Source organism: Talpa occidentalis, unplaced genomic scaffold, assembly GCF_014898055.3.
Source record: "Talpa occidentalis isolate TD23 unplaced genomic scaffold, MPIMG_talOcc4v2.1 talOcc4.4, whole genome shotgun sequence".
In the NCBI taxonomy this organism is placed as follows: Eukaryota; Metazoa; Chordata; class Mammalia; order Eulipotyphla; family Talpidae; genus Talpa; species Talpa occidentalis.
The window spans coordinates 47136205-47160398 of NW_023604295.1; the positions used below are offsets into that span (position 1 = coordinate 47136205).

The window sequence follows — 24194 nt, forward strand, 5'->3', positions numbered from 1 at the left end:
CATTTTAAGGTTCATCTGTGTTGTAGTGTATCAGTGCTTCTTCCTTCGTCCATAGTAGAGCAGCTGTTGCTTCAACAGAAGGGCCTATAAGTCTGGTTTAGAGAAGATGTAAAGGGCCTGTTTATTCTACCTGAATTCTTTGTGTGTTATGGTCAAGGTCACTGATTCTTTCTATCCTACTGAGCTTTTTACAACCTGTATCTCTATTATTTTCTTACTTAAAGCTTCAATTTTGATCTTCTGTTAATTTTATTTCCCCAGTACATCCTTTGTTTTTCTGAAATTTCTTGTCTATCTCTGACCAGCTTTTCTGTTTTCTTCCATTTCTTTGAATTTCTTTATAGTGGCAATTTTGAATTCTGTATTTCATAAGAAGAAAAGTTCTTCCCTGTCTTTGTTGGTATATTCTGGAGATATGTTCTTTCTCTGTGATGTAGTATTCCCCTTAGAACTCAGTTTGCCATTTGTTGTGTTTTTTCATCTCTCCATTATTACTTTCTGAATATTAAGCTTCCACTTTTCCAGTGGATGGTGCTGTACACCAGGGAGAACTAATCTGTAGTGGGTCTTCAGTTAGTGGGGGAGGGCCCTAAGGGTTGTATTGTTCATGACCGTGCTGTGTGCAGACTTTGCTCATGCCTGTGTCAGAGCTGCTAGCTCTTCTCTCTGGGCCTCATATCCAGGGCTCCACAGTCTACAGGCTGGGTCCTCACTGTGACCCTGCTGTGTTCCAATGTGCCTTCCATTTGTTCCCCATTTCTATTTGCCCTAGGGGGGAATGGGTGACAAAGGTCATCCTTTTTAAGCTTTGCCTTCTTCACTGGGGCCGTCTGCCTGGCTTACAACAGCACTCATACCCTTCCCTTCCATGGTCAGATCGGGAGCAATCAGCTTGCTCTCCCCTTCAGGAACTGGAGAAGTTTGAGCTGGTGGTGGGTGATACAGCAGGTTAAATCCCTTAGGTCTGTTCAGATTAGTGAATGGGGTTACATCTCTGTTCCCATTTATGATAGAGAGCCCATGTTTTACTCTTTCAATAGAAAAAAGCATAAAGCACAGAGGGGATTGTGTGTGCTACATGAAAACTGGTAGCATGAAATATTTCATGTTGTGGGGAATTACCAGTTTCCTCTAAACAAACCTGTACTTCTATTCCTGAAATATATGGTTAATTCTTTTTTTCCTCTTTTTTAAGCTTCTGTTCCTTTATCTCCCCGATCTAATCTAATGTACACCAAATAAGACTTGGGCTTGAGGATTACAACCAGTTTTCTTTGGTGAATTTATTTTAGATATTACACTCAAATTAAAGCAAATGCATCCCTTCTCCTACACGTGAACTATAGAGGCATATACTTATGACATTTTTCATGTCTATTGTATTTCAAACTTTTTACATTAAGGTATGAAGTCATAGTTAATTTCATCTTATTTAAATGCTCTATTTATTTTTGATAAATAATCTTACTAATCCAAGTTAAAGAACTTTTGATTCTTTAATTTTGGTCCTGATTAGAACAATAATAGCTGTTAGAAATCCAGCTTGCTTTATGATGTAATTTTTTAATACAAGCATCTAGACATATAGGGGTTCTCAGAGATCTGGAGCCTATGACCTTCTGTACTTAGCTGTTCATTGTGTCTTGATCATTGAAGCATCACCTTGCAAGCTTGGCATGGCTACCAATGTCTCCTTAATTGAAATGAATTAGTGCTTAAATCTGCTGACTCACACTTACCGGAAGACTCTAAAGTGAATCTTTACCTACCTCCCCAGTTCCCAGACCAGGGAATTTTTGTGTGAAGCCCACTGCCTCCCATGCCCTCAGTTCCTTGTCAGAGTCAGGTAAAGCTCTTGCCCAGAATCCTTGTCTCCCTGTGGAGTCTCAGTACCAACTAGTGAATAGCAAATGGAGTTCTTTACTGACTGGACAGAATAGCAATGCTACCATCACATATGATGTGGCTCATTGCTCCTTTTCATCCCTTAACTGAGATATCCCTGATCAAGTTTACAACCCAGGGATCAGCCCAATCTGCATATTTTTGCACTTGGAGTGGGGGGGACCGGGGACTGCCAATGATCTGACTAATATGGTTTGTAGAAGCAGCAACAACAATTTCTTATTGACGTTTACCCAATTGATGTTAAAGAACTCTTGGGATCTTTTGCTTTACAGATAACTAAAATATAAATCGAGGCCACACATGACTCTGTACATACTAAAGCTACAATGAAAGACCTCACCACATACCCCATATTCTGTTTAGAGTTTCAGATGCTAATTTCACTTCTCAAAATATATAATAGAGGATTTTAGAACAAACATTCAACAGAACATTTACCTTCCTTATTGGCCGCAGGTTGTGGACCTTATAGAGTACCTTACAGGCTTAATTAAACCAGTTGAAATATAATAGAGTGAAACATGGCACATTTTAGTCATCAAGTATTGGGGGTGGCTTTTAAAAGAGTCTGACTTCATTTTTATTTTGATTGCTAATGGATTGCATAACCTTATAAAATTACTGCTCTGACAGTCCTAGTCCGTTCATCTGCACCAGACATTTTGAAATCTGTTATACTCTAAATGATTTGTTTTTAGTAAAACAGGCTCAATTTAGAGACTAAATCTGTTGTAAAGTACTGTATGTTACAAATATATGTGATCAAAAAATTGCAATTATGTTATGACAGCTTAATACTGGTTTTAAATGGTTTGTCTTCTATGGCAGTATGAGGTTTCTGAGGAATGTCTAAATGTATTTTAAATCATTACTGACTTCAGCAGTACTACAGGATTTATATATGTGTGTGTATAACGTAATATGTATATTTTTTATCTCCCCATCTATTTCTTGCCATTGCACTTCTCTGGTTGCTATGGAGAAGGTTATGATAAGGGAAAACATCAGGAGGTTAAAAGTTCTTCCTGCATCTAGGACAGAAATAACAATCCCCCCACAGCCTGTCTTTGCGCTCTCCCCCTCATGTGATCATCCTCAGGATTGCTCTGCCTCTTGCTGAGGGGAGGATGGCCTGATGTTCTATTTAAAAAACTACACAGCGGAGCTCATTCTCTTCCTTCTTTCTTTTGAGCATTATCACCCTCATTTTAGCCTAGGCACAGAATGGAAGGAAGGGGAAGACACATTAGGGTGATTCGTCAGCTCAGGACCTTTTTGTCTTATAAAAGTAATTTTTTTTTCATTCTATTTGTGTGTTTAAATTTTCTATTTATTTTGTACTTGTTGTTCTGAGGGAAGAAAAGCTTAGAGAAAGGACCTGATGTAGAACAGTTGGGATTTGTTTAATCTGCTTAGAAATAACACTAAATCGGGAGATCAGATGCTGTCAACAAGACAAGCGCCCCAGTCCCATTATCTTCTGCATTTTTTGCCTGCTTATTCTTCCTGCACTATCCTTGGTTTCATTTTGATTATCTTTTTATTTCCTAGCAGCTATTTGTTTTCTAATGTTTCTTATATATATTTACTTCACATTTCAATTTTGACTTTCATTCCTGCTTTGTCAGGAGAAAGTATTCAGTTTCCTGGCTTTTTACTGGGGAATAGAGGATACAGAGGTGTAATAACAAATATACCAAATGGAGTTTTATCTTATATAGATTTCAGTAATTAAAAAATCACAGCTGTTAGGTGTGTGTCAAAACAGGTGTGCCTCCATAATTGTCTTGAGAAGTTTCATGTCACTGTGACAGTGATGAGTCTAAAGTGAATACATAATTACTGCTTTCTTTCCTCTTTCTTACTGCTTACTACTATTATCTTATTTTCCTGAAATCAATTACTGTTTATTATGAGTCTCCTTTATGCCAGCCACTTTAAGGTACACTTCTTTAAAATGATCTTGTAAGGTATATATTTTTATCTATTTTTTTTAAATGCAAAAGTACTCAGGTTTCAGGAGTTTAAGTAACCTGTCCACGGCTGGGCACCTGGATTCTAAGTCTGGTGTTCCTCTCAGCAGGAGTCTGGCAGTCAGACTAGGCATTGCTTTGGATCCCAGTTCTATCTGGGAAAGTTCTTTTAATTTCTCTGGGCCTTAGGGTCTTCATGTGGAAAATGTGTTAATAATCATAATACCTCTCAGTCTTGTCTGTTAGAAGGCTTATATAAAATGGGCTAGAACAATGTTTGGCACAGTTCTTGGTGAATATTATCACATACATATTGGGCATTTGTTCCATGATGGTCATTATGTGCTGGGACCTGGGCCTGTGGCTTCTTCTAAGAACCTGTGGGAAAGACCTAAACTTGGAGAATTTAAAGCATTAACAACAGTTTCAAGGGAAGTACAGGTACTTTAGAGGCATTTAAGAAGAGATGTAACTGGTTTTGGTGGTCAGAGATTTTGAAATCTGAAGGAGAGGTGGGTATTAGAAGGAGTGTGTGTGTGTGTGTGTGTGTGTGTGTGTGTGTGTGTTGACCTGGAGGTGGGGGAGGTTATTTCAGACTAAAGAAATTTTAAATCTGGGGGGGTTTTCAGTGTCTTCTTAGATTTTACAGCACAGAAAGTGCTATAAAACTGAAAAAACAGGCAAAGGCCAGATTAAGCAGAACCTGGGATGCCATAACAAATAGTTGGATACATTATGTCAATACAGAATTGTGATGCCACATTGCCTCATTCTCTGCAGCCTTAGATTTTTAAGGGTTTCTAATAGAATAATCAAACTCTTTGCTTCCTCATTTCAAATACCTTATTTCATGTTGTACACACTAAAGAATGCTTTAAACTAGTTAGAAGTTAAACTAGTACAGGCAAAAATATAGCCCCTAAATCCAGGAAATTTTGAAAAATTGTGTTTGGAAAGAGGCAATGTTATTGGTGAACAAGAATAAAATATTTCAGTTAAGCCATTTTTAAAAAAAGAATTTAATTGGTTTCAGAATATAACATCCTTCCTGATGCTTTCAGATGGTTGTATTTGTTCGTAAATAACTCTACTTGTTGATTTAGCCTCTTTTATCATATGAATGCTTCATTAAACAAATGGAACCCTATCTTTATAGCCAATGGAGCTATATTCTATCAAGTGGTGAAGTTGAGAGTATGCGGTTGCATTTAACAGTAAAGGCTGTTTATTTGGTCTTTTGCCATCTGGAAGCTCTAGTAAGTATTTCACAATATAAATCTTCAGTCTGGTAACCAGGATGATGATACTGGCATTTAGCTATAGTGCACAGTGTTGGAAAGGCCTACCAAAGAATAAAGTACACTGTGGTTTATTGAGAAAAAACAAAGCAAAACTCACCAGTCATTGTTCAGATTTAGCCTAGATTTTTCAGAAGTTCTTTGGAAATCTGAACAGCAGAGCATTTTTATTTTTTCTCCCTAAAAAAGGATAGTCACTTGCATGTTCAGATTGGCTAGTAGTAAGAGGCTCTCCTCAAACACTGAAAAAATAGCCCATAGACTGTCAGTTTTCTCTCTCTGTATCCAACCCTGCTTTAAACTATGACTTCTAAAATGTCAAAGCCCAGGGCTAAAAAAAAATAAAAGTCCTTCATATAATCCTTGGGGCAGTGGACTTATTTGTCCATTATACTTTCTCTAACAACCCCACAAAGGTTAGCAAGAAATGTCTAGTAATCTTTTATTTGTCAAAATTTTATTGATTTGCCATTCATTTACCAAAATATTCATTTATTTTCTTTACATCGAGTTAAGTATAAACCTGACCCTCTTTCTTACCAGTATGGCAGGGAATTTCTTACCAGTATGGCAGTTGTATTGGGGCTTCCTCCCCTACACAGCACAGCCTGTAACAGAGCCCAAACACTGGGGGCCCCTCTGGTCTTCGATGGAATAACTACTAACATTCCCCACATTTGAGCCTGCAGGGTTCTTTGAAGTCTTGTTGCTCCGCCACTTCTGTGCCTCATAGAACAAAGAGGACCTTTCAGTGACAGAGCCCCCAGTGTCCAGGGGCAACCAGCCTCTTTGAGGCGCTGCTATTTCTCTTGGCCTTTGAGGAAAGTAGAGCCTGAGTACCCTCTTCTCCGGGAACTTGGCCCACTTCCATGCGCTTCCCAGCCATTCCTTTTCTTCTTTCTCAGGCTCAAGGTAGCCCCTCTCGTCTCCCTTCCCCAGTATAGTTTCCTCAGTGAGCACAGGCTTTGACTAGAAACAGGAAGCCTGTTTGTCTTCAGGAGTTTCAGCTTTCCACCTTGCAAAAGCCTGTAAGGTAAGGAAATAGAGAGAGCTTGAAAAAACTGGAAAAGGCAGAGGAAGAGGGAAGAGAAAGAGCAACAACTTTTGCTGTCTTCATTTACTGCTTGCTCTAGTCAGCATTTGTCCTGTGCATGTCTGGCCAGCATATTTTGCATAGCATCGCCGTAGTTGGAGAAATCCCCATGTTATGAGCCCATCTCAGAAACGAAAACTCAAATTTTCAGCTTCTTCTGCAGTTTGGACTTTAGGTGTCCAGTGAGATGCACACAGGTGAGCCATGGCTGGGAGAACAACATGGAGAAGCAAGCTCTGTGCTCAGCTGCCTTGAGCCACTATATAGAACAGCAGAAGACAATGACTATGCTGTAGGGTGAGTGCCTGATATACACCTTGGCATTGATAGTTGTGGCATCGATAGTTCCGGTGTCTAGGGTTTGGAAACAGGGACAGCCCTGTAGCAGCTTTTTCTTCAAACATGTTCTACATGTTGTATAACTTTTGGATGTTTCCTAGAAGTTTAGCCTTCAGCTTGCTTCCTTGCCCATCTCAATGATTTCTGTGAGTGTCCTTTTTGTTTTTCTGTGAAAGATCAGGGCCTTCCTGGTGGCATAGGGGTTAATTCATTCTCAGCACTATCACAGCTGTGGCCTGAGTTTGATCCCTGGCCAGGGAGGTGACCCACATATGGTGCAGCAGACCTTCCTGTCTCACCCGCTGCTCCCTTCAGCAGTATATTTCAGTTCTGCTCCCCACCTGTTCTGCTCCCCTCTGTCTCTGGTGAATCTTCTCACACACATCCCACCCCCGCATCTCTGGCCTACATCCCAGTTCTTCTGTGCATAAATAAATAATTCTTTTTTTAAAAAAGAAAAGATCAGATTTGTTGAGGTATCATTTACATAAAATAAAATTATACTCTTTTTGGAGTACAGTTAATTGAGTTTTAACAAATATTTATAGTCTTGTAAATCCCATCATAATCATGATATAGAATATTCCTGTCACCCCAGAGAGTTCCTTTATGTACCAGGCAGTCATTCTTTGCACCCCCATTCTCCTACCACCCCAGCTGCAGTCACTGGCAACCACTGATGTTCCTGCCCTCTGGTTTTCCCTTCTCCATAATATGGAATGCCATGGGGTCCTTTGAATATTTTGCTCACTCTGTTCCCAGAGGGAGGCATTCCAGCAGCTGGGTGATCCTGAAACATAAGCACATGCTCCATAGACATCCACTCTGTTTTGAAATTTCAGTTGGATCGTGTGGACTAGTCCTGATTCTGAACTTCAGGCGTTCTCAGCCAGATGAGCTTGCAGGGGAGGTTTCATGTCCTTTGAGTCCAGCAGTTGGCAGATCACTGTAAAAAAGTCCTTTGTTCTCTTGATTATATAGTTTGGATGATCACTCTTAAGATTTTTAAGTACTCTTTGATGCCAGTTTACTTTCCTCTAAAATGTACCCCTGAATTTCATGTTTTTCTTATATAATTGGTTTTTTTTTTTAAAGATTTATTTATGCATACAAGAACTGGGGTACAGGCCAGAGGTGCAGAGGGTGAGAGGATTCACCAGAGACAGAGTGGGGAACAGAACAGGCAGACCGACTGAAACACACTGCTGAGGGGAGCAGCGGGCAAGTAGGAGGGGTCTGCTGCGCCATGTGGGTAGCTCCCTGGCCAGGGATCAAATTCGTGCTGCAGTGGCTGAGAATAGCTTCATAGGTTGTGTCTTAACCCCTTGCACCACCAGGGAGTCCCTTCTTATATAATTGTTAAGAGTCATTCAGAATTCATGGGTTGACTTAATTTTCTTGGATGAAATTACTAAGAAAAGATTCAATTCTGCAAAGTGCTGCCAATTCACCTCTTAAATTATGCATTTTATGTGTAAATATTGCAAATTGTAAGATATTTTAAATGAATTTTTAATCCAATATTTAACATTAAAGTTTCAATTCCTGTCTAAAAATTTAAAACATGGAAATGAACTCTAAAATGAAGTAGGGTTTTAGTTGTTTTTTAACAAGATAGAAAAAATTAAGCATTTAAAGGCAAATGAAAAACACCCATTTCCCTCCTAACTCTTTCTAAGAAATGTTTAGTTTTCCTCAACTCAGTGATTATGCTAAATAGGAATCCTAATTCTAATCACAAAGCAAATTTATTTTGTCTTTCAGATCCATTTAAATTTATTCAAAAGCTAGTTCTTTCCCTAGATGAACTGGCTTTTGAATAAACAAGTTATGCAACTTTTCTGATCACTCTGAGCTTAAAAAGAAAAAAAAAATCTCAATTTATAGTATGTGTGCAGTTCCCAGAATGCCAATGATCCACCCTCTAGGAAACCAGAGTTCTGCCCCCAGCTTCCTGCTCCTGGAGTCTTATTAGACAGCCCTGCTCCAGCTCATCGTGCACTCACATCGGAGCCATAGGACACACTCATGAGACTTTTGTTCTGGTGGTCTAGGGGTAGCTTCCCTGGTGGCCTAGGGGTTAAGTCTCAGCACTACCACCACAATGGCAGTGGCCTGAGTTCAATCCTGGCCAGGGAGGTGACCCACATGGTGCAGCAGACCTTTCTTGTCTCGCCTGCTGCTCCCCTCAGCAGTGTATTTCAGTAGATCTGCCTGTTCTGCTCCCCACTCTGTCTCTGGTGAATCCCTCACCCCCTTCCCCACACCTCTGGCCTGTACCTTAGTTCTTCTACATGAAATTAAGTAACTAAAATCTTTTTTAAAAAGAAAACATACACCTTTGTGCTGCCTTGAAATGGGATGGGGACATACAGCACACCACAGCTCTAATAAGAAATTCTCACCATGAAGTCTCTTTATAATCTCTTTATAGCTCTTTCAAAAGATTATTACCTGTGTGGTCCTAAAAGTTATGTAGCCAGTTTCAACTCATCTTCTTTGTACAAATCCTTCAGTGTAATCTATTTTAAAACTCACTTTGTTATCTGATAATTTAATACCTGACATCTTAAACTTTTGGATGAATTCAGTTCCATAGAGAATTTGGTAGCTAAAGATAGCCTTTTTTTAATGTTAAATGTTCCATCTGCATGAGAGTGAGAGCAGAATAGATCTATTTATAAATAAATCAAATTTTAAATCCTTACCGCTAATTCCTTTGTTAGGAAGTAGCCCATTATGCTAATCCATAACAGGCAATAATATCATTTGTTTTCTACCATAGGGCTTATGAATTTCGTTTGGTAGAAAACATACTGTGTCAGAAGTCAGAATACCTAGTCCTAATCTTAAGGACTTGGGCACGTTTTTCCCTTTGGGCTCTGGTGTTTTCCTGTGGAAATTGAAGGAATTGCATAAAATAAACTCATCAGCATGTATATATTGAATACAATATGCTTACCATAAAGAAGTTCTTTTTTTTTAAAAGATTTATTTATTTATGCATACAAGAACTGGGGTACAGGCCAGAGGCGCAGGCGGTGAGAGGATCCACCAGAGACAGTGGGGGAACAGAACAGGCAGATTGACCAAAGTGCACTGCTGAGGGGTGCAGTGGGCAAGTCAGGAGAGTTCTGCTGCGCCATCTGGGTTGCTCCCTGGCCAGCCTGGGATTGAACTCGTGCTGCGGTGGCTGCGGTGAGTTTCATAGGTTGTGTCTTAACCCCTTGCGCCACCAGGGGGGCCCCATCATGAAGTTCTACATGGACTTTACAGTGTTCTGGTGAGGCTACCTTAAATAAGCACAATAATGACAATAAGATTACAAGTTTCAAAATTACAAGTTTCAGAATGAAACTTGAAAGAAACACTGTTTTCTGAGACTCTGATCTAGGCTGAGAGGTCAGGAAAGGCTTTTTTTTAAAAGGAAGATAGCACTTGAGCTTATATGATGGAAGCATAGGAGATTACTAAGTAATCTGATTTAAGCAGTCAAGAGAAATTTAGTTGATAAATGGGGTCAAATTTGATCATGGATTGAGTTTGGAAAAGTGTGTAGAAGTAAAAATATCTTGAAATTTCTGACTTGCCCAACCTGGTGACTTATTGATCAATTTGTTAACATAGGAAACACTGCAAAGGACTCATAAGGGGAGGCAGGTGTGGAGGAGATCAAGACATATTGACTTGGGGTGTCTTTGAGATCGCTATGGGGAGATGTCTAGTGGGTAACTAGATACAAAAGAGTTTTGGGCTAGAGGGACAAATTTGGAAACTATTGGTATGCATATGAGAATTGAAGCCATGATGAGAGTGACTAGGAAGACAGTTTAGAATGAGAAGAGGAGGCAGCACTTGGAGGAATTACCAATGTTTAATGACCATGTAGAGAAGGGTAATACAGCAAAAGAGACTGGGCAGTATTTAGAGATAAAAGAAGAAAGCTAGAAGTAAATCATAAATTATATCATTGAATCTAAGGGAAAATGTTTTTCAAAGAGAGGATGATGGTCATCCCTGTCAGAGGCTACTGAGTGTCCCAAGAATGAGCACAATAGTCACGAAGCCACCAGGACGTCCCTGGGAAACCTAGATAGAACTATTTTTTTTTTTAAGAAGTGGTGGGGGCTGGGCCTCCCTGGTGGTGCAGGGGGTTGAGGCATGATCTGTGAAGCTGTCCACAGCCTCTACAGCACGAGTTCCATCCCCAGCCAGCCAGGGAGCAACCCACATGGTGCAGCAGACCTCTCCTGTCTCACACGCAGCTCCCCTCAGCAGTGTACTTCGGTCAGTCTGCCTGTTCTGTTCTCCGCTCTGTCTCTGGTTGGTCCTCTCATCCCCTACACCTCTGGCCTGTGCCCCAGATCTTGTATGCATAAATAAATAAATCTTAAAAAAAAAAAAAAAAAGAAGTGGTGGGGGCAGGAGTCAATTGAAGACCAAGTGGTGGATGAGTCGCTGGAGAAAGTAAATGTAGACAGTTCTTTCAAAAAGTCATGTGTAAAGTACCAGAGAGCAGGTAATCCCTGGAGGGGACTGTCAGGTATAGGCAGTGAGGAATTTCATTTAAGGAATTTCATTACTTCTTACTTGAAGGTGTTTAAATGCTGCAGGAAGGTTGCAGTGCAGAGGGAGAGGTTAAAGCTACAGGAGAGGGGACTGTCTATGACAAGGGTGCTAAGGAGACCAAGAGGATGGGATATAAATCAGGCTCAGATGAGGGCTTGGTCTTAGGTGAGCTCCTCTATTATACCAGGACAGAGAAAGAAGATGATGAGGCAGATCTAAGCTGATTTGTAGGTTTGGAAGCAGAAAGTTAAGGGGATTTCCATCTGATGACTTACACGAAAATCTACATTAGTTTCAAGTTTTGTAGAATGATTTCTGCATTGAGTTATCGGTGGTGGTTAAGTGTATGTCCTCTGTAGATAAACTGCCTGGATTTGAATCCACCCTTTACTACTTCTTAATTGACCTTGAGTTATAGGACCTCGAGTTTTTTTTTTTTTTTTAATCTCTGGATCTCAATTTCGTCTAAAATGTTAATAGATACCTTATAGGCAGGATTAAATCAGTGTGTGTGTATATGTGTGTGTATGTGTGTATACATGCATGGCACTCTGGGGGCTTGCTGGATGGTTGGTGTGTCCTCAATATTGGGCAGTGATAGAAATAGTGGTAGCAGTTATCTTCAGCCATCAGCATCTGGCCCTGCCCTCATCAGCCCTTTGGATGGTGAGATGCTAGTATTCAAGCTTGTTTTACAGATGAAGCAACAGAATCAGAGATTAAGTAACTTGTTTGTGACTGCATAGCCAAGTAGACAAAAATGCCAGATTTGAAACTATGCTGTCCAGCTGCAAATCCATACTTTCACAAGCAGCTTTTATTCTTCCTTTATGTAAATCTTGTATTTTGGTGTTTTCTCCCATGTACCTCTTTCTTTTTCATCCTTAGTTTGTTTACTAAATCCTATCTATAACTAGTAGTTTTCTCCATCAACCTTTTTCATCCTTAGTTTATAACGGCCATGTTTTTCTTTTAAAGACTTTTACCAAAGGTAGTGTGAATTCAGCTCAAAATCAGCGAAATGAGGATAGAGAATATGTATGATCCTGGGTAGTTCAAGGGGGCATATTCCATTCACTTCTTCCTTGTGTTAATATGTGAAGAATGAAGTGATAGAAAGTTTGTCACCAGTTTGTCTTTCATATTTATCCTTAAAAACATTTCCAATGGGGGCCTTCCTGGTCGTGAAAGGGGTTAAGCATTGCACTGTGGGACAGTCCACAGCCTCTGCAGCATGAGTTTGATCCCAGAGAGAAACCCACATGGTGAGGCAGACCTCTCCCCTCTTGCCCGCTGCTCCTCTCAGCAGTGTATTTCAGTCAATCTGCCTGTTCTGTTCCCCATGCTGTCTCACCCCCGCATCTCTGGCCTGTACCCCAGCTCTTGTGTGCATAAATAAATAAATCTTAAAATAAAACATTTCCAATGGCATATGATAATCATTGTACCATATATACTATCCTATCCTCTTTGATCCTATGAGTGGCTTGTTTCCCTATTCACTACTTATTACATCATCAAATAGCCTTCCATTTATGCTTCATAATGCTTGGGGTGCTTTCAACTTTCTTTTCTAAAACTTAGAGACTTTCCTTACTGTTATCCTATCACAGATGGCTTATTTTATGAACCATTTCATCTGCAAATATAACTCCTGAGAACATCATAAGACTATATGTGAAGAACATGCAGTTCTATAGAAGGAAGGTGTTATGTACATTTGTTTTTTAAATTAATTATAATCATAGCAGTATGTTATTGTGTTGCTTTTGGGGGAAGAAATGAGATAATATCACTTCAAAATGTGATCTTAATGTATTTTTCTCGATTAGAATAGTTTCCTTTGTTGGATCTGCCTGACCTACTTAATGGCCTGTTAGTCCCATACTGTTCTGAAGTTCCAGATTTTCTTTTCAGAAGAAATAACAGTTTATTTTGATTTTGTAGGAGTTGACTGTGGTCACTGTTTTCTTGAGTTTTAACAACATTACTACTAACAGCATTACTAAACAGTTTTAACAGCATTTTACAAAATCCCCCCATATAGAGTATACAAATAAATTATTTTTAGTTGATTTTCAGAGCTGTACAACCATCACAAAAATCCAATTCAAGAATTTTTCTGTCACCCTAAAAAAGTCTCATTGAACCGATTTACAACAATCCTCCCTTCTCTTTAGCCCTATACAACCTCTCATTTGCTTTCTATTTGTCTTTTCTGGACATTTCCTATAAATGAAAAGTGATCTTTTTCATCTGGCTTCTTTCACTTAGCAAAATTTTCTTGAGAGGCACATTATCAGTAAATTGTGGCCTTCTATTTTTGAACAGTATTTCATTGTATGGATATACCACATTTTGTCCATTCACCAGTTGACGGACATCTGTATTTTTTCCTTTTGGGAGTATGGTTTAAATAATGTTGCTGTGATCATCTGTGATAGTTTGATATATATTTTCATCTTATTTGGGTAGATTCCTAAGAATGAAATTTTGACTTGTGTGGTAGGTTTATGTTACAACTTTTTAAGAAACAAATTATTTTCCAAAGTGGCTGTCCCATTTTACACTCTTACCAGTAGTGAATGAAGATTCCAGTTTCTTTACAGTGTTGTCAGTACTTTTTCCCCCCTGGTTTTAGCCACTACAGTAGATGTGTAATGGTATCAGTTGTGGTTTTAATATGTAACTTTCTAATGAGTAATAAAGATAGTGTCTTTCCATATTATTATTAGGCCTCGTTGAAATGTTTATTCAGATCTTTTGCCCATCTAAGTATTTTTTTTATTATTTTTGAAACTAGTTCTTTATCCTCTATACAAATTCTTTATTAAATTTACAATTTTTTTTCCTAGTATGTTCCTTGGATTTTTATTTCTTAGTTAAATCTTTTGAAACACAGTTTGTTTTTTCCTTGTTTCACTTTTAATAAATCACAATTTATTGTTTTCTTGCATGATTTATAGTCCTGATGACACATCTAAGACCTTAGCTAACCAAGGTCGCAAAGCTTTTCTGCAATGATTATTTATAGAAGTTTCATGATTTTAGCTATTACACTTAAGTCTGTAATACACGTTGCATTGATTTTATTGTGTGTATGCTGTAAAGTAAGTGCATGAGTTACTTTTCTTTTTTGCAAATTAATATTAAGTTGTCCCAATACTATTTGTTCAGATGACTTCCTTCCTCCATTTAATTGTCTTGTACTTTGTTAAAAAGCATTTTACCATAAACTTAAGGTATATTTCAGAACTCTCAATTATGTGCCATTTACCTGTTAGGCTAGACTTTCAGCTGCTGCCATACTGTCTTTCTTTTTTTCTTTAAAAAAAAAAAGATTTATTTATTTATGCATACAAGAGATAGGGTACAGGCCAGAGGGGCAGGGGGTGAGAGGATTCACCAGGGACAGAGTGGGGAACAGAACAGGCAGATTGACCAAAGTACACTGCTGAGGGGAGCAGTGGGCGAGTCAAGAGAGGCCTGCTGCGCCACGTAGGTTGCTCCCTGGTTGGCTGGGAATTGAACTTGTGCTGCAGTGGCTCTGGATGGCTTCATAAGTTGTGTCTTAACCCTTGCGCCACCTGGAAGGCCCCTGTACTGTCTTGATTACTATCACTCTATAGCAAGTTTTGAAATTGGGTAGTGTGAATTCTCCAAATTTGTTCTTCTACTTAAATATTATTTTGATTTTTATTTCTTTGCCTTTCCATGCATTTCAGAATTAGTATGTCAATATCTACAAAAATCTCACTTGGATTTTGATTGGAATTGTTCTGAATATATAGATAACACAGGGAGGACTGGCATCTTACCATTATTAAATCTTCCAATATATGAACATTGCCTATTTATTTGCTCTAATTTGATTTTTTTCTCATAATTTGAGAGTTTTCAGTATATACACACTGCATACGTCTTGTTAGATATATACATTATATATATGACTTTAGTTTTAGTGTAATTGTAATGGTACTTTTAAAAATGGTTTATATCTCATCTTTTGCTGTCGTTGCAAGTTTTGCTCAAACCCTATTCATTGAATTCTCCCATGTTGTATTTGAATCTTACCAACTGCCAGATAATGTCTTAGCAAATAGTATAAGTAACCTCTAATATTTTTTTCAATTTCAGTTTCTAAGAGGTAAAGGGATGACATTTTTGTGATTTTTGTCTCAGTGACTGATAAGTAATTGTTTAGTAAGATTGCCATGTCAATCTGTTCACGTTATTGATAATATAAGACCCACAAACCTTTTCTGAAAGAATTTGGTCAGGAAAGGTAAGCACTGCATCTCTTTGTTTCTTCTTCTGAAGGTGTTGCAGCTTCCTTGGAGGTCTCAGAGAGCCCTGGGAGCATCCAGGTGGCCCGGGGTCAGACAGCTGTCCTGCCCTGTACTTTCACTACCAGCGCTGCCCTCCTTAACCTCAATGTCATTTGGATGGTCATTCCGCTCTCCAATGCTAACCAACCTGAACAGGTACTTCTGTTTCATCCTGTGCTACCTCTAAAATATTAATCTTTTCAGAAAAGGTGGATGGGAAAGTTTCCTAAGTACATATTTGATTTCTAGAATAAGGTGGCACTTATAACTACCCATGTTGTTTTAAGCCCTATTCCTACATTATTAGTCAACTATAAGAGATAAGAAGTTATCCTCTTTTTAAAAGACCTCTTTTTATATTACATTAACAGATGTCAAAGCGAATTTCATCAAAAGACACTGTTGACAGGAAATAACAAGACAGAAAAAGACAGTATATTTTGACAGGAAAGGACTGACACAGGTGGATGACATTAGCTGGTAGTACTTGATTTATTTGGTAATTTTACAAGTATTTAAAAATAAATACAGCCAGGAATACTGGCATAAAGAATCTCAAATTAGGGTAGGTACACGAAAACAGAATCTAGTAACCAACAGCCTATATCAATTACATGTAAAAGGCCCAAATTTTGTAATACCTACTACAGAAAATAATGCTCAGAAAATTAATGAACTGTGGTGATGACTACACCTTTATTCCCAAAGATAATCTATCTTTGTTGCAAAGTTTTTCTGCCTCAGAAAAACTTCATAGTACCTTCATAGTGCTGAGACTTAACCCCTTGCACCACCAGTAAGGTCCCATCTAAAAGTTTATTTCTTAATTGATTTTTTTTTTCTGAAGGTGGAGAAAAGTAGTATAAATTACTATCAAAAATTATTATCAAAAATATTTGATAAATTTTCTGTCATGAACATTTCCAATCTTAAGAGTTGTCACTGACTCTTTACTCCAGCACCATATTTAATGTCCATATATATCTTGGGGTTCTAAATCCTTACATAACAAATTACAATAACATAGTTTCCTTACCTAGTGCATCAGCATACAGAAAATGTCTAATGTTTGATGCAGTCTACTGTCTACCAGATAGTTAACTGTTTTGTAGCTGGAAGGGGATGCAGAGGCCAATTTATTTGTTTTGCTTCCTTTTGCAGGTCATTCTGTATCAAGGTGGACAGATGTTTGATGGTTCCCCCCGGTTCCATGGTAGGGTAGGATTTACAGGCACCATGCCAGCCACCAATGTCTCTATCTTTATTAATAACACACAGCTCTCAGATACAGGCACCTACCAATGTTTGGTCAACAACCTTCCAGATAGAGGGGGCAGGAACATTGGGGTCACCGGTCTCACAGTTTTAGGTGAGTGACAGAAAATATTTCAGATACCTTCACTTTACTTACGAATCTCCTGTCAAGCATGTATACTTCTTTCATTCTTCTTGCCTGTATCCTTTTACTGTCTTCTCTCTTCTAAGTCCCATTTTGACTCACCATATTTTGTACAATTTCCCCATCCTTTTCTCCATTTCAGGTGACTTTCAAAAAGTTTATTTCTTTTTTTTTTTAAGGATTTATTTTTATTTATTCATCCATACAAGAACTGGAGTGTAGGCCAGAGATGCGGGTTGGGAGGTGAGAGGATTCACCAGAGACAGTGGGGAGCAGAACAGGCAGACTGATTGAAATACACTGCTGAGGGGGAGCCGTGGGCGAGGCAGGAGAGGTCTGTTACACCATGTGGGTTAGTTCCCTGGCCAGGGGTAGAACTTTTGCTGCAGTGGCTGCAGGTACCTTCATGGTGCTGAGACTTAACCCCTTACTCCACCAGTAAGTCCCTATCTAAAAGTTTACTTCTTAATTGATTTTTTTTTTTCTGAAGGTGGAGAAAAGTAGTATAAATTACTATCAAAAGTAGCCTCTTGGACCTCCCTGGTGGCACAAGGTGCAAGTTCAATTCCCCTCGCCAGCCAGGGTGCTACCCACCTGGTACAGCAGACCTCTCCTGCCTCGTCCACTGCTCCCTTCAGCAGTGTATTTTGTCAGTCTGCCTGTTCTATTCCCCGCTCTGTCTCTGGTGAATCCTCTCACCTCCCATACCTCTAGCCTGTACCCCAGTTCTTCTATACATAAATAGATAAATCTTTATTTATTTTTTTTTAATTTTTTTTTTTTTAATAGAGGCATGTTTTATTTATTTATTTGTTTGTTTGTTTGTTTTGTTTATACATGCACTGGGTACAGTCAGAAGCGCGGGAGGGTGAGAGAATTCACCAGAGCCAGAGCGGGGAGCAGAGCAGGCAGAAGGACCGAAGTACACTGCTGAGGGGAGCAGCGGGCGGCAGGAGAGGTCTGCGCGCCATGTGGGACCCTCCTCCGGTGGCCGGGGAGCAGCCAGGGATCGAACCGGCGCCGCAGAGGCCGCGGGCAGTTTCGCAACCCAGCGCTCAACCGCTGCGCCACGGGGGAGGCCCTAGATAAATCTTTAAAAAAAAAAAAAAGTAACCTCTTAATTTTCTTCATTTTCTGCCAGTTAGGACTTATTGTTGAGAGCAGATTGAATTAACAATGATTTATAAACACTAAACACAAGTTTGAGCACATGTGAGAATAAACACTATTTCTTCATGTCCATGGCACTCACTCGGTCTGCCACAGTCATCACCTTCACCTGTGGCCTGGCACAGTTTTCACACTGCTTTCTTTTCTCTCAAAAGTATCCTTGTTTGAGTGATTATGGTCTTAATACGGAGGCCAGATAGATTTAACACCTTTTCCAAGGTTACGTAAATGATGGACAGCAGTGAAGTTTAGCTTCTTTAGGTCTCCTAACTCAACCAGTACTCTCAGTAATTAAAAAATAATAATTTTAGTAACATGCACATAACATCAAATTTACCATCTGAGTCAAGTTTTATATTTATAGTTCAGTGGTTTTAAGTATATTCACAAAATTGTGCAACCAGTCTCCATGAATCTTTTTTCATCTATTCCATACCCAAACCCCATAATAAGATCCCCCCACCCACACCCCCCCGCCAGCTGCTAGAAACCACTATTCTAATTTCTGTCTTATGACTACTGTGTATACTTCCTATGTGTGGAATCATACATCTTATTTGACTTTTTCATGACTGACCTGTTTCACTTAGCATAATTGTCCACAAGTTTCACCCTGTTATAGCATGTATCATAATTTCCTTCCTTTTTAAGGCTGGGTAGTACTTCATTATGTGGATATACTATGTTCTGTTTGCCCATTCATTCATCTATGGACTGTTTTTCACCTTTTAGTTTATGTACATAATGTTTCACCTTTTAGTAATTTTGTGAATTACTAAATAATGGTTGTATTCAGTAATGCTTTTGAAGGCAATGTGGTATAAAGGATATTAAGAATTCTTCTTTAGAGGAAGCATAGCAAAAGCAAGACTTATACCTTGAAAATGCAGTCAGAGGAAGGGCATTCCTCAACCAACTACCTCCCCTCAAACTACCTCCCCTTTTACATGTTGCTGCTTGCTAGCTAAAGTGGCGGGCCCTGCACCTATATTCAAACCCTAGAAATAATATACAGCTATCCACTGAGCACCTGGGGTAGTTTAGTATATGTCCCAAAAACAGTGTTATGTGAGTTTTAGTGTACTAAGTATTGATGTTTCCTCCATCATCGTTTGGCTCATAGTAAATGCCTTGCTTTTTTTACTTTATTGCTTACTCTTCCTATTACAGTTCCCCCTTCCGCCCCACACTGCCAAATCCAAGGATCCCAGGATATCGGCAGCGATGTCATCCTGCTCTGCAGCTCAGAGGAAGGCATTCCTCGACCAACTTACCTTTGGGAGAAATTAGACAATACCCTCAAACTACCTCCAACAGCCACTCAGGGTATGTGCAGTGTTGCTTTACTCCTTTCACTAGTTATCATGGGAAATTCAAAGGCTCACAAAGTAATTAATTTTATTAGATTTTGAAAAATGACACTTTGTATTTGTAACTGCTAAAGAAGCTATCTGGGTCATTTTATGTTCTCAGTACTACATAGAATAAAATGCTTTCTTTGTCTTCTCGTTGCTCACTTTATGAAATGCACCTTACCCTGTGGTAACTATAAATGGAAATTCTGTAGCTTTTTTGTATTGTTAAGTGTAAGATAATCCTTGATGTTTATAACTGACAATCCACTTATAAGACACAACTGCTTATTTTATTATGAGAAACATCAGCATAATCGTGAGAGGGTTAATCATCCTGCTTTCAGCCTCAAGTCTAATTAGAGGAGTAAGACGGGAAAGAAAACAGGAAAAGGCCTCAAATCATGGAAGATCCAGGAGTTGATCACACCAGACAGGTAGAATTGAAGGAGGCACGGTATCATGAATGGTTCTCTACATATAAATCCAGCCATTTGAATTTGTTATTAAAGGAAACAAACCTGAAAAATTGAGGACAATTTATATAATGAGGGGAAATTATAGAATTATATATAAAAGTTTTCTATTTTAAGAAAATGAAGTTTAGCAGCCTCAAGTATTGCATCATCCCTGAATAAGTTTCCTGGACCCAAGTCCCATATGAGAGCATCTGTAGACTTCCCTACACCAACAAGTAACTCTTGGACACCAGCAGGATGTCCCCCCAGGCACTCTTTGCCTGTTGACAGCATAAGAGTGCTCAGGTTAAGGACTCACTCTCCCACCTGCACTCTACTTCAGGTGCCAGTCTCAAGCCCAGACTGTTGTTATCTAAGCTTCTGAACAATCAGTGGCAGATTGGAATCTACGTGAGCCTTTCCTCAGGTTCACTTTATTTCCCACAACAACTCACAGAACTCAGGAAGCCCATTTACTTACTAGATTACTGATTTATTACAAAAGGATGTAACCTGGGGACAGTCAGATGTGAGCGATACATAGGGCACATGGTGGGGAAAGGGTGCAAAACATCTGTGCTCTTGCAGGAGTTCCATTCTCCACCCTCCGCCCCCCCAGTCTTCACATGTTCACCAGCTGGAAGTTCCCCCAAAGCCCTTCTTGTATCTTTATGCAGGCTTCATTTCTTATGAATGATTGATTAAATCATGCTCCATTAGTATTTGAATTCAATCTTTAGTTCCTTTTCTTTCCTTAGAGGCTGGGGAGGGACTACAAGTTCCACCCTCTAATAATGTAGTTGGGTCTCCAGGCAGCCCACAACTTTATCATTCTTAACACGGAGGAAATTCCAAATCTTTCGGGAAGTGGGAGCCTGGATAATACTACATATAACTACAAATATATAGGAGAAATGTATTTTGATTATTTCAATAGTCATATATATATATATATATATATATATATATATATATATTTCTTATAAATTACAATATTACAATCCCCAGTACAGAAAATGTTTCTGGTATAATTTTCAAGGCAGACTTACAAATCTTAATGAGTTGACAGTTTATGGAGTAGCCTCAAACAATATTAATTATGCCTGTAAGTTTGAATCACACTGGTAGCATATGACTGTCATGAAAAATTAAAGTCCCATGTTGTATGGTCAAGTTAGACATAGTAAAGTATGTCTATGTCTAAAGTAAGTATAGCTTCTTAAGAGTCTGTAAGTTTCTGGGCCTCCCTGGTGGCGCAGGGGTTAAAGTCTCAGTGCTATCAAGCTATTGTCAGCTACTGCAGCATAAGTTTGATCCTGGCCTCCTCTGTCTTGTCTGCTGCTCCCCTCAGCAATGTATTTCAGTAAATCCACCTGTTCTGCTCCCCACGCTGTTTATGGTGAATCCTCTCACCCCTATCCCCAGACCTTTGACCTACACCCCAGTTCTTATATTCATAAATAAATAAAATAAATCTTAAGAAAAAGAGTATCTTTAAAAAAGAAGTCTGTAAGTTTCCTCAAGAATTCTAGCACAAGTATTCATAAGCCTTCTATTACCTATTAATTAACATGGGCCAAAATTAATTATTTAAAGAATTTCTTTTCAATATAATAACCTCTGAAGTTACTCTGACAATGGTAACTGCAATACTGTTTTTCCCTGTTGATTGTTCATTGCTGAATGTTTCAGCCTCACTGTGGGCTAAATAACTCGTTTAGTGGACTAAGCAATTTCACTATTGTGACATATTTAAAATAGTTCTTAGCTTGAAATGGGGAAAACTATATTCACATTTTTTAATTTCCAGTAATTATCTCTGTGATAGTTCATCTCTTTTGGTCTATGTTGCCTTTTTGTAAAATAACAGGATTAAACAATATCTACTTCAAGGTACTCCATATCAGAGTTAAACTTCAATGATTTACTTCATAATATTTCTTTGAAAAATTAGACTGAGTTTCTAGGATGAGCCTTCTGTGTTTCTGAGTAGATGTACATCAAATTTTTGGTATCTTCTTTACAACTTGAATATTCCTTGGTAATTTAGGTGTAAGTGTGAACTTGAATGCCAAAAACATCAAACAAAGGTGAAGACAAAACTGCCAAAGATGTAAAATTTGTCTTTTAAAATTATAATTTTGGATTGGTTATCAGAGTCACTTTGAATAACTTCACTTATCATAAGAATGTGCATTAAATGAGTCTGATATTTAAATTATCCATATTTGCATTAATAAAGTAGATCTCAAAATAGCACATAATTCCCAAACTACTTAGAATTTTTTTCACAAGATTTATTCATTATGTTTAAAGTTGCTTAGTGAGTGTTCTCTGAGAAAAGATTGTCTGGCACCAAGGGGAGGCATCCCAGAAATCTGATTAGGGCAGGGGCATAATATTTGGGGGTTAAAATTATCCTTGTGTATAGGATCTAGCTTTAAGGTACTCCTTGTGGTCAAATCTGGGACAGTTTGAACATTAAAATAAATATATGATCCACTGGAAAAATGAAGATCCCTGAAACCCTACTGAGATATATAAATATATGATGGAGAAGGGAAAAGATTTTCTTTTGGTCAAAAGCCATATATATCAATAGAAAGAATTATGGAGTTAGAAAATCAATGATGATGTCAAAATAGTAGACAAAAATTTGAAGAGGAGGGCCTCCCCGGTGGCGCAGCGGTTGGGCCCTGGGCTGCGAAGCTGCCCGCAGCCTCTGCAGTGCCGGTTCGATCCCCGGCCGCCGACGAGGGTCCCACATGGCGAGCAGACCTCTCCTGCTGCCCACTGCTCCCCCTCAGCAGTGTATTTCATTGGTCTGCCTGTTCTGTTCCCCGCTCTGGCTCTGGTGAATTCTCTCACCCTCCCGTGCTTCTGACTGTACCCAGTGCTTGTATAAATAAATAAATAAATAAATAAATCTTTAAAAAAAAAGTTTGAAGAGGAAAGGATATTTAAATAATTCTGAAGTATGTTGCCACCAATTATTACTAGGTACAAAGGAAAAATAGTAACTTTATAGTACAGAGAATTATTGGATGCCACTCTAAGTGATCAAAATGGACATTACCAATATTTTGATGAACTGATATCCTGTGCTTCCTAACATATGCACTGAGAAAGACATAGCATCATTTCTGCAGTATTTCAGTCAGAAGCACATAATGTGAATCTAATCATGAGAAAACATCAAACAAAGGTGAAGACAAAACTGCCTAAGGTTGATTTAAACTAAGGAGGTAAGACAACTAAGTGCAGTGAAGATTTCTACATTTTGGCAGTCATATTACAACATATAAGTATATCAAATTAACATGTTGTATGGGTTAAATTTGCAAGTTATAGATCATATATGTTTCAATTAAATTTTAAAAAGAAAAACAATCCCAGTTATTTAAGGGGAACTCCACAGTCAAATAAATTGAGAAAAGACAAGAAAAATTCTGCCTTTGTTATAGCAATGTTTGTGCAATTAAGAAAAAACAGTAGGGCCTCCCCAGTGGTGCAGTGATTGAGCGCCGGGCTACGAAGCTGCCCGCAGCCTCTGCAGCTCCGGTTCGATCCCCAGCCACCGGGAGGGTCCCACATGGCGCGCAGACCTCTCCTGTCGCCCGCTGCTCCCCTCAGCAGTGTACTTCGTCAGTCTGCCTGTTCTGCTCCCCACGCTATCTCTGGTGAATCCTCTCACCCTCCTGCACATCTGGTCTGTACCCAGGTTCTTGGATAAATAAATAAATAAATCTTTGAAAAAAAAAAAAAAAGAAAGAAAAAACAGCAGTTCACAGCCTCTGCAGCACTGGTTCGATCCCCGGCCACTGGCAGCGAGGGTCCCACATGGTGCACAGACATCTCCTGCCACGCCTGCTGCTCCCCTCAGCAGTGTATTTCGTCAGTCTGCCTGTTCTGTTCCCCGTTCTGGCTCTGGTGAATTCTCTCACCTTCCCATGCTTCTGAGTGTGCCCAGTGCTTGTATAAATAAATAAATAAATAAATAAATAAATAAATAAATCTTAAAAAAACTTTAATAAAAAAGAGTAAAGAAAAAACAGCAGTGGATGATGTAAAACAGGAACAGCATAAAGACAGAAAAACAAGATCGTGGCAGTTAAAACTACTGGACCTAAAAAAACACTACACTCAAGTTATAAAATATAATGAACGGCTTCAACAGCAGACAAACTCAAGCAATGGAGAGAATTAGTGAGCTTGAAAGTATGATGAATGGAACATGCAAATGAATGGAACAAAAAAGAAAAAAGCAAAATCAATGAAAATAGTCTAAGAACTGTTTGGGATTACTT

At 38.8% G+C, this 24194-nt stretch overlaps 1 protein-coding gene across 3 annotated transcripts in view; it reads left to right on the forward strand.

Annotated features, from left to right (window-relative positions):
* IGSF11 (immunoglobulin superfamily member 11) overlaps positions 1-24194 on the forward strand; it is a 109069-nt gene that overhangs the window by 67597 nt on the left and 17278 nt on the right. For all 3 annotated transcript variants that reach the window (XM_054700547.1, XM_054700548.1, XM_037525506.2), the window contains exons 2-4: positions 15501-15664; positions 16670-16877; positions 19248-19403. In XM_054700547.1, coding sequence (XP_054556522.1) covers positions 15501-15664; positions 16670-16877; positions 19248-19403 — 528 coding nt within the window. The remainder of the gene's footprint in view (positions 1-15500; positions 15665-16669; positions 16878-19247; positions 19404-24194) is intronic.